We start from the raw sequence: 12,205 nt of genomic DNA on the forward strand, positions 1-12,205 counted from the left end.
ATAATTTTATAGTTAAACTAGTGGACCCAACAGACGTTGTCCTGTACACATGTCTTAAATTTGAAAAATCGGTCCAGCCGTTAGGAGCAGTTCACTAACATACACATGAGCAGGAGAATTATATTATATGGGCGGAATTGAGAATCTAAACCAATCTCAAATTCACTGAAACAAACAAAAAAGTCATCAAAATCAGTCCAGCCGTTTAAGAGGTAGTTTAATTGTGAATCTAAACCATTTTCGAATCCACCTGAAGACACACACCAATCTCAAATTCACTGGAACACACAAAAATATCATCAAAATCGGTCCAGCCGTTTAGGAGGTAGTTCAATTGTGAATCTAAACCATTCTCGAATCCACCTGAATACACACAGAAAGTTTCATTAGAATCGGTCCAGCCGTCTATGAGGAGTTCATTTAAATCAGTTAAATACAATTCAAACAATGGCCGGTAAGGGCTTCGTCGCGCTAGCCCTCGTACCACTAACGTCTTACACATTGCGATTTTTAAGCGAGAGACGCTATTAATTATTTATACTTTTTTTTTTTAATTTTTTTTTTTGTACTGACACACTTTATACACAAATTATCTTGCCCCAAGTTAAGCATATATGGCCATAAGCCTGTGTTATGGGTTACAAGACAACGATATATTTAATACAATATACTTACTTAAACATACATAAATTCATATAAACATACATATAAACATACATAAATACATTTAAACATCCATGACTCGGAAACAAACATCCATATTCATCATTTAAATGCTTGTATCTAATGTTCTCAATAACTTTTTATTAACCGTTTTTTATATCTCAAATACATAAATTTCTCGTGTCATGGTGTTAAACATTGAACTCCTCCGAAACGGCTTGACCGATTCTCATGAAACTTTGAGTGCATATTGGGTAGGTCTGAGAATCGGACAACATCTATTTTTCATCCCCCTAAATGTTAGGGGTGATCCACGCTATTTTTTTTTAAATTTGTTTGATTATGAGTCAGCATTAAAACATCACATACAACTTCCAATTTTCACCAATCTACGATCAACAGTTACTTTTGTATCGCGATTTTAATATCGGCAATACAACGTTTGCTGGGTCAGCTAGTTATTTTATATATTTTTATAATATACTCGTTGTGGTGCCAAATGGTAATTAGTATACTTTTTTAGACATTCATAAGTGTCATATTTTGACATAATTGATATTATGACAGTAATAATAATTGTGTCATGTTACGTCAATTGTCCCGGTTTTTTTTAACACAAAAGATAAATAAAATATGCTGTGTTGTGCTATTTTTAACCGACTTAAAAAAGGAGGAGGTTCTCAATTCGATGTATTTTTTATTCGATGGTAATTTTACTAAGTTTGGCCCAATAGTTTTCATTTTATGAAAATTTTTGTCTACGTGGATGATATAATTGTTTTTTATTGTTATTATTGTTAACTGACACTAAAAATAAAAAAACCAACGTTTATAAAAACCGATTACAAAAACTGAAAAGTATCAACTAAAAATTTAATTTAAAACACCTCTTATGCAAACCTTTACCTTTAATATTAATAAAATACTATTATTTGTATGTGCTACCTATTGATAGCTTTGAAGTCGGTGCCAAGCCAAATGTAATAGTAGGTACCTACACTCGCCACGCGTGACTTTGAGCGGGATGCTTCGTCTGAAACAAAGCGGACAGACACGCGTGGCGAGACAACCTTAATAATTACAGTAAGTATGCTGTTTATAATACAATTTTGTTAAGGGCTTGGCACCGACTTAAAACCTATCAATAGGTAGCACATATAAATAATAGTATTTTATTAATATTAAAGGTAAAGGTTTGCATAAGAGGTGAATTAAATTTTTAGTTATTTGATACTTTTCAGTTTAACAAGTCGGTTTTTTTAAACGTAGTTTTTTTTTATAGAATGTATGTGTAATAGACGGAAAATCTCAAACGAAGGTGCGTCTTAGGAAATACAACTCTATATATTTCTCAATGTTTATACAAACAGACGGGTCACCTTTTGAGACTGATCACCGCGGGAAGCGTTCTGAGAGGCACCCCATTTGATATTTTTAGGATGTTCAGTCCAGTAATTTAACTAGACTTCGAACAAGCATAAATGTAATAACAATATTATATTTAAAACACGGTTTTAATGATATGTTATGTTTTTTAAGTGATAACCCTCACTTCTATGATTAATACAAAAATAAAATTTGAAAAACAAAATTTTATGAACGATGCTCTAACCAACTGAGCCAACCGTTCTAGTAACGCAGCGTTATAAAATCTTGTTTGCTTTGTTCAACTCTCAGGTTGTGGCTTCATCTGCAGGGTCTACTTTACAGTTGATAACCTGCTCAACCCCAATGTTTGCATATTATTAGGAAATTGACTTGAGATGTCGCTCTTGTAAATCTAAACAATATAAGATAACCCTCACTTCTAGGATTAATACACAAATCAAATTTGAAAAACAAAATTTTATGAACGATGCGGGACTCGAACCCACGACCTCCGGCGTTCCGTGCCGATGCTGAGAGTTGAACAAATCAAACAAGATTTTATAACGATTTTAGTATTCTCGCTTGCTATATTATGATGCTTTTTACTATTTATTATTAGAATTGTATAATATAAGATATTATACTATTCTAAATTATAAAATTCTTGCCATAAATACTGAAACAAAGATAAAATAAATTTTCTTTTGCAAATAACACTTATTTACTTTTATTGTGTTATTTTTTTTTATGAAAATAAGGGTCGAGACGGGCAGGACGTCCAGCTGATGGTAATTGATACGCCCTGCCCATTACAATACAGTGCCGCTCAGGATTCTTGAAAAACCCCGAAAATTTTTTGCGGCACTACAACTGCGCTCGTCACCTTGAGACATAAGATGTTAAGTCCCATTGCCCAGTAATTTTACTAGCTACGGCGCCCTTCAGACCGAAACACAGTAATGCTTACACATTACTGCTTCACGGTAGAAATAGGCGCCGTTGTGGTACCCATAATCTAGCCGGCATCCTGTGCAAAGGAGCCTCCCACTGGTAATAGTTTAATACATAAATATAAAGCAAATATAAAAAGAATATTCGAAGAGGAGACCACTCCATTGGCTGCAATACAGTCCTTTAAAGGCCAGTTATCAATAGAAGCACGCACCCTTTCCATGGGATAATTTTTCACTGCCAATAATCGTACGTATTGTTTTAGGGACTCCAAATTATCATGGCGTTTGGAGCAAGCCGTACTCATTAAAACTGACCATAAACTAATACCAAGCGTATGGAGAGTTTTAAAAATTGCATTTGGCTCAATACCTACTTTGTGTAATACAATCACGGCGTTTCGGTTCCCTCTATCACCCCACTCCATTTAAATATCGCAAAATATTGTACACTGTATTGGCGCCAAAATGAGAACTCAATGAACAATCATATAAAAATGACAGATTCCAAATTCAAATGTAATATTTTGTTTATTTTTTATTGTAACAGTATTTATGGCCAGACTATGTATAAGGCTTGGCTTTTGTGATAACAGAGTGAGGTGAGTGTTCAGTCGAGCGGCAGCCAATGGTACACGACGGCCACTGGTAACGGTCTGGGCAGTGTCAACAATGCGGTAACAGCCGCTATTAATGCCGCATTTAATAATAACGTGCTGAATGCCGGCTTGGAAGTTTCGCCGCTGAGAGAGCTGCGACAGGAGGTAATATATCTTCACTACATACATCAACACAGACGACAATTTAACATGAATCATTTTGTTACAAGGGACTAAGGTTCGACATCTAGAAGGTACAATGCGCAATGCGCAATCCGTCTTCATAAGTATAAGAGAAAGTATAGAGACAACATGCATGATTTTATAAAATAAAAACATACAATGGGTAGGTCTGTGTGTCAACAAACACCTTTTCACAAGTAATATGATTATTTAAACAAGCTTATAGAATTAGAAGGAATTAAGTTCTAAAGAATTTAGAATGCGCAATACAATTTAAGGTATATTAATTTATGCATTCTAATATTATAGTTAACACGTAAAGTTAACAAGTACAGAGTATAGAGCATTTAATCTCGCAATAATTATGTCTGCTTATAATTCAGCCATTAATTTATGCAATCCTACTTATAATTTAAGTAGCCGAGCATTTGTGTTTATTTATTATTTTGTCATGATAATTTACATTGAATATGTACCACGGAGCTTCAGAAATAACTTTGTGTGCTTACGACTTAGATATTTTATTTTCATCGTAGATTTTCGGTATGGCAGTAACTTTATGTGCAAACGATTAATGGACTTACAAATATACTTGGTATAAAGTTATACCTGAGAATAAACCAAGAATATGCAAAATGTAGACTATTTCGTTGACAACACTGTCATTACAGTGATTATTGTGAAATTTACCGAATGTCAGGCAGCCTTTAAAATAAACGTAGGAAACGTTATACGTCCGAATAAACCAATCATAAGCAAAACGTCTTTTTGTAAACATTTTGCATATTATTTTTAACTTCATTTCAACTTTATTTGTTAGTCCGTTAGTGTTTTATTTTATGCAATTATCTCAGTTTACAAATGTTACATTTTAGCAGTAACATTAGGTACTTACAAATAAGCTATATTAATCTAATCTATCTTGATAATTTACTACTATTTTAGTACTGCAGAGCAATAACTATATGTGCTTTAAAAATGAGTCATATTTATGTTTGCATTCCCAATTACAATTAGGACTAGAACTGTAACTACAATGTTACAGCGATTTACAGCTTACTTACATCTGTTTTATAATTATTTATGATATATGAAATATTAGTACAACAGAACCTTGCTTGTAATAAATTGCTAATAATTGGGTTATATTAATTAATACAATCCGTCTTACCAGTTTAAAATTATTTTTATAGAGCATTAATATCGTAGTAACTTTATGTGCTTACAATTGAGTCGTAAGTCTGTAATCGTTAAGTGACCAGTCGATTATCCGTAACTATTACAGATATCAATAAACTTTAAACTGATATATCAAAAGAAAGTTATAGGGTCAGTAAAATGACATCAATGACTTTTTAAGAATCAAACGAGAAGTATACAAAATTTTGATATTAAACACTCTCCCATACATTTAGTATGAGATTAGTAGAATGGTTTTAGTTTCATTATACATTATTTTAAATCTATCATTCTTATTTAAAGTTGTACTAGACAGGTAATCAGCTTCCCATTTACTTTATGTGCTTATTAAATGAATCTTACTCATTAGTTACTTATAAATGAGTCTTACTCATTAATTTAATCATTATTATTGTTAATGAATCTGTCATGACAATTTGCTTCACAAATATAAATTGTTATAAGTGTTAAATGTAGTAATAATGATTCACTCAATACTTACTACGTTACAGCTTGTGACAGAGCGTCCCCTTCGCGCCGAAGTCGAGAGACGTCTGTCGCAGCGAGCAAGCTTTATAACCACTTCTGAACCTGCTTCCAATAGAGACTCGCTAGGTAACTAGCATGCTTGTATAAATAAAAACGCTTATTTTTAGTATTTTTGATGGGCTGAGATAAGAAATTATTGACGATACTACCATCTATTTTTCTTTTATTCTTTTTCCATCGTGCTACGGTAGCGACGTTTGAGGTGATAGACTGCCTACATTGAACAAGTTGAATTTGCTTTGGGTTTTATTATATATTGCTAAGCGTTAATAATATTCCGATGCCAATTGTGTTCTAATTCGCTAATATTGGCTTTAGATGTGACGACGGAATTAAACGCTTTTTATATATTTTAATAAATGTTTGCATAACGACATATCAGATGGTAGAAATTTTAATATTACAGAGAATATTTTTGGGAGTATGATAAACTTGAATAAATTATTATGTTATGCTTATGTTCTTGTATAATCTGCCTGGGGCCGAGCGCCTTTGTACTGCATATCCATCTGTTCGGTACTGACCATACCTGCCAATTTCGTTCCAGATCTTTCCGATAGCTTTCGCTTCGTCAATTTCGTCTTCGTCAAGCTCACTAATTTGGGCGGTGACCTTAGTTTTCAAATAGTTATGCGCAAATGCCCAAATAATGGGCACATATTGCTGTTCCACCTGAATATTTTAAGCTGATTGTCACACGGGTTGAAACTCGTGAAGCTGTATGTTTTTGGTCCTTCCAATCCGGTTCGCCGGTACTCTTGATACACAGTCCCCTAAAATGGTGGAGGCATTCCATTACCTTTGTGCCTATGACTAACGGAAGCTCGTCTGTCTTTTCTGACGAGTAATAGAAAGATCTTACTGCTTACAGGAACAACGGACTCAAACCAAGACGACGAAGAACCCCCGCCTCTCCCGCTGAAACAATCCCACCGAAGCCTCGATCTCGACTCAGAGAACAACAACCTGGAAGCGAACGCGCTACCCACGAGGTACAACTACGACCAGGTCATCTCACCGCGGAACTCGTACTTGTATCAGTCGAGGCGGCGAAACACGTGCGACCTCCCCCCCACCACGGAAAAGGCGCCCACCCCTCCGCCGAAGAAACGTAATCAACCAAACGCTTAGTAACTAAGAAAACGAAAATTATAGACTTACTTTTATTAAATTTAAGAGCGAAGTTACCGAGAGTTTCCAAATTAGATTGATATGTTTTTTTTTTCTGTAGGTATCTATTATCTACCCATCTCTTAACTTGACAAAATAAATATATTTTTATCATTATTATCAAAGTATTAGACGATAAAGAAACTGGTGTGAACTGTGTTTTTACTTCTATTATAATTAACTATTAACTTTCTAAACCGGACATAATATTTTGTTAATTTATATATGTAATTGTATGTAGGTAATATAATATAAAATATCAAAATTGAAAATCTACTTTAGATTGTTGCCTAGCAATGGTATATCATCATTCAGAGTAGAAAATTAAAGTTATAACTTAATAATTTATAGGGAAAATAAAGCTAAATCTTCATTTATTACTCGCAAGAGTAGTATTGACAAGCGGCTGGGGTTTTTTTTTAATATAACATTGCTGTTGAGTTGATGTATATTCCGTCTCATAATTTTTATGTTTCATTTTACAGTGTGTTCTATAATTAAGAACATTTTTTTATTGATAATTGTTTTCAGACATTTTTGGCACTTTTCTTTGTTTTTTTTTTTATGTTTGGGGTTATCACACACAAATCCATAGATCTTTTGTGCCTCTTAATGTCGGGTACACACGCTTTGATTTTACACACCAGAGAGATTGTAAATACTATGTAATAAGAGACGGGACTGCCTAAGTTAAATTTGAAATTTAGTTTAGTATGAAACGTGCAGTACGATTTGACATAAGTTTGAAATAGTAGTAATTACAATATGGCGACGAAGTATAATCCGGTTAAGTTTGAAAGCGAACAGTTGCTTGAAACGTAGTGAATTTCGGCTAACACCGTTTTTTACAAGTTTATTGAGCGAAGCGAAGCTGAGCGGAGCTCCCACCGGGTGACTCCAATTGATTTCTGTGTTAAATTGTTTCTCGGCCATTAATGGACCGATTTTAAAAAAATTTGAACGCATAGAAAGCTTTCGAAATTTTCTAGGTTATTTTCAAGACAGAATTTTGAATATCGACTTGATTCAATTATTATAATCAAAAACAAACATGATTGACCAAATAAGGCGCATAAAATTCCTCATGTTTAAATATGGCGCCAAATTCCAAAAGATTCTTTTTATTATTTTTGTATACAGACTTAGTTTACTTCTTCGCTTCGCTCAAACATACGCTGCAGCGAAGCGGTATGACAAGCGATTGCGGCATCCTAGTAGCCGTCATCTATGAATCGCTTTTTTTAGAGTTTCGCTAGGCTGGATACACACTAGGAGCTATGGAAATCAAGTCTTACTTTCTCTTTCTGAATTGGAGTTATACCATGCCATCTATATCACGTTTTGAATACCAATTCTTTGAGGCAATGTTCTTTAAGTGTTAGAGAATTTTTAGTATAGAAGTGTTCAACTACAATCTTTAAATTGACATTATTATTCTACTTAAAAATATTTTTAGTGCTAGAATTGTATATTAAATTATTGATTTTAGGTTAGTAAATAGGTCTATTATTTTTACAATAACTTCAACATAAGTTAAGCGATATACTCTACACTGATATTATTGACATAGATAATGATCAGCTAAAACTGTGATTAAAGACAGTTCAATAGAGTTTGAGGTCATGACGTCACAAATACATTTTTATGTTTTAACATTCTTTTTAAATATTCGAATGGCTTGCATTATTGGTCTCCGCTCCAACTAGATACCGCAGGCGTAGTCGCAAAGTGCGGCAACTAGTACTACGCCCAAGTGGGCGTACTCGAGCCGTTTTTAAAACTTACTTTGTTGATACTGTATTTCGGTCTAAGTTGGATCTTCCGACGTGTGTTTAGTGTAAATTTTGTGTATCATACTAAGATCATTTATACCTCTAGATAGACTGTGACAGCTGTGACAAAACGTCGAAAAAAATTGTGGCTGACAGTTAACCTTTATTTTGAGCAACACACGTGCGCTTAAACAATGAGAGGCTCCTTTGCACAGGTTGCTGGATAGATTATGGGTATCACAACGGCGCCTATTTCTGCTGGGAAACAGTAATGTGTAAACAATACTGTGTTTCGGTCTGTAATTACTGGCCAAATGACACTTAACATATTATGTCTCAAGGTGACGAGCGCAATTGTAGTGCCGCTCAGAAGTTTTGGGTTTTTCAATAATCCTGAGCGGAACTGCATTGTAATGGGTAGGGCGTATCAATTACCATCAGCTGAACACCTTGCTCGTCGCGTTCCTTATTTTCATAAAGAAAAAGTGACAAACAAACCGCGAGTGTAAGACGTAACCTGTCACGCACACTAAAGTAATAAAACTGGCTTGTTTTCTTCGGTTGTCTAGCAGCAAGACGCTCTATCTAGACGTATAAATTATTTAAGATATCATATACATATTGCGGGTACCTGCTTATAGAGTGACATAGACTTTAATATCCAAACGCACTTTTAGGGTTCCGTAGTTGATATATAGTGCCATTAAATAATTTAAATCAGTTGAAATAGATTTTAAAAATATATCATGTATTAAGCGTGTCCGCAAATTCCAAACACAACTTTACTTCTTAATAGTAAAAATTATTTTGTATGTCTCTGCGGGTAGTTGTACATTTCACGTACATGAACGATGGTTATAGTTTTAAGTGATTTTATTTAATTTTTAGAAGCTTTAATGTTTTTAAGTTGTTAATATCGGTTGTAATGACGAAATATTTTTGATTAATTAATAATTGGAAATTATTGAATATTTAGATGGGTTTCGAACAAAACTTCTGCGTTTAAGGTACATTTGTCCCATGCAACTTAAAGGTTTCCATCAATACTACTTAATATAATATAATGTATACTATTGTAATTTTTGAATGTTTGGCTTTGTGTAAGTACCCTGAAAATTAAATTTGTTATTCAAATTTATGAACGATGCGGGACTCGAAAGCGCTCTTCCGACTGAGCCAACCGTTCGAGTGACGTATGCTTTCGTAAATCTTGATATGTCTTGTTCAACTCTCAGGTTGTGGCTTCATCTACAGGATCTACTTAACAGTTTATAACCTGCTCAACCCCAATAATTGCATATTAGGAAATTGACTTGAGATGTCGATCTTTTAAAGCAAAGAAAAATTGAAATAACAAATTGTTTAGATTTACGAACCATACGTCACTCGAACGATTAGCCCAGTTGAAGAGCGCTTGGACGGAACCCGAGAGGTCGCGGATTCGAGCCCCGCATCGTTTATAAATTTTGGTTACAAATTTAATTTAATTAATTATACATATTAAATATAAATTAATTGTTCACTTAAAAAATACTTTGAGGTTTTTCTTATTAAAGATTTCGTTCGCTGATGGAGCAAATAAGCAAATAGTTTTGTATAGCTACAAATGTATGTGATATTTGATGGCCATTATTCCAAAGCAATAAATAGTGTCATATATTATAAGTATAGAAAAACTTATTTATATAAAGTTACAGAGATTAGTTTATTAAAAAAAAATTGTCTGAAGTGAAGACGTCACAAGTTCGTTTTATATACTTTTGGGTTTTTTACGAAATATTTTAGGAAGTATTTTTTATTAGAAATGATTATCAACATATTAGGAAGGTAAATTTCACGTTTGCTATTTAAGTTATAAATAAAAAGGAATAATAATTATCTATTTAAATTTTATAAATTGGACTTTCAACGTATTTCACCCATGTTAAAAGAATTCTCTTTTGTTTTTTTCATATAAAAAAATTTTTTTCAAATAAATATGCCATGAGCATGTGTCGAAGTCAATCGTGCTGCGAATCTATAAGGTTTTCACCTACTTGCGGGGGCTTAAGTATTTTTAGTTTTAAGGTTACGTGACTCGTTTGAAAGTAAGACTTAATTTAATGAGATTAAAAGCTGATACACACATTGGCATACAATTAAGAGGCTAGAGGACAGAGGGTAAGATTGAAAATTTAGTATTATTTTAACACTTTAATTTTATTATTTAGTAAAATTTTATTGGACTTTACTTAACTATAAACTCTTTAATAAAAATCACAAATTGAAATATTATGGTCAAATTTTGATTGCTCGGTCAGCAAATAGTTTAAATCAATAATAATCCAATCAAAAGACCGCGTAACCTTTCTAAGGCCAGTTAAGGCCTTTTGACTCCTCTCGAGTTGAAGGACTATTTAGGACAACTTAACATCAGGTGTACTGTACGCTCGTTTGATTTTTTTATGGAAAATTTTCGCCCGCGCTCACAATTTCTTGTAACACCAGAGGAATCACAGGAGCGTTACCGTCCTTTAAGGAAGGTGTATGCGGTTTTTTTTTTGATGGTCCCCACGTCGTATCCTCCGCTTTCGTAAAAAAGAGATGATTTAACATAAATTAGTTTTATTTCTTCGGTAACAAATAATTATTAATATAAAAACCTTAATGGATATTATAACAATGCACAGTGTAATACTTTGAGAACTGTATAAATGTTATAAGTAGGTATAGTTTAAGAATAAGATATATTTACGTTGTATAAAAGTTAATTATTATACACGTCTATTTAATTGATTTGTTATCAGACATTGTTATTGCGAATAAAAATTAATTTTATTTTCGTGTGTTTTATTTAGAGATGGTGTTCTGTAGTTCATCAAATAAATAATAAGTAGAGAATGTATAATAAAATAATATAAATAAAGTTATTTATTTCAGGCATAATAAAACCCATAGTTACAAAAAATTTTGGACATTGTAAAGGGGTGCCAAGTTAAAAGTAAAATTAGACTAACCAACTAAAATATTGCACAAATTTGTGCAGTAATTTTTTGTTCTTGTCCACGTGAACAGAGATCCAGCGCTTAAACACTGGATTCCTGATGTCGTCAGAGACAGCCACGAGTATTTTGTTGTCGGAACGTTGCAGTCTCCGCCAGAAAGAGGCAACGCGAGACCGGATTATGGCGAAAAAGTCGAGGACCCAAGCGTCTGCGAACATGCCCGACGCGCTGCAGCATAGGGAGTGCCGCTTGTGCCTCTCTCTACCCAAGAGAAGGTCGCCTTCGATGAAGGCTTAGAGGGCACTTGCCCAAAGCCAACCTCAGGTGGTGTTTAGTGGGTAGGCACCTAGGATTTACGTGAGTCCCACATAACCAACGCAGACTTAGGCGTTGGTATGCATGAGCATTCACCACCTCCCTCCCATCGTTATCCTGGAGGGTAGCCCTTTCCCTTTGTTTGGGCGCAAAAAAAAAGGATCGACACATTTCCGCTGCAACCGTTAACAAGTTAGGACGTTATTCTGTCCAATTTCTGTTCGAATATTAGTCATTGTGTGAAGTTTATTCTTAGAAGCTTAACAAATTAATATATTTCATTTAAAAGTTAAATATTTACATGTGAGCCTGTTTGTGAATTTTTAGTAGGTGGTATTAAAATTTGTCAATTGTTAAAAAAAACCCCTTTGATCTTATTTCCTAGAATGCATAAACAAAATTTTAAATATTCATTCATACCATTCCAAAATGAATGCCTCAGACCTGAGAAGAACGGGCGCAACAAACTCAGC

General features: G+C 33.8%; 1 protein-coding gene across 3 annotated transcripts in view; it reads left to right on the forward strand.

Moving 5' to 3' along the window:
• LOC126977219 (dedicator of cytokinesis protein 1) overlaps positions 1-11,252 on the forward strand; it is a 91,761-nt gene extending 80,509 nt beyond the window's left edge. For all 3 annotated transcript variants that reach the window (XM_050825930.1, XM_050825929.1, XM_050825931.1), the window contains 3 exons: positions 3,578-3,745; positions 5,455-5,557; positions 6,363-11,252. In XM_050825930.1, the coding sequence (XP_050681887.1) occupies positions 3,578-3,745; positions 5,455-5,557; positions 6,363-6,622 (531 nt within the window). In that variant the 3' untranslated portion in view covers positions 6,623-11,252. The remainder of the gene's footprint in view (positions 1-3,577; positions 3,746-5,454; positions 5,558-6,362) is intronic.
• Positions 11,253-12,205: the final 953 nt, after the last annotated feature.

Source organism: Leptidea sinapis, chromosome 44 (genome assembly GCF_905404315.1).
Source record: "Leptidea sinapis chromosome 44, ilLepSina1.1, whole genome shotgun sequence".
Taxonomy (NCBI): Eukaryota; Metazoa; Arthropoda; class Insecta; order Lepidoptera; family Pieridae; genus Leptidea; species Leptidea sinapis.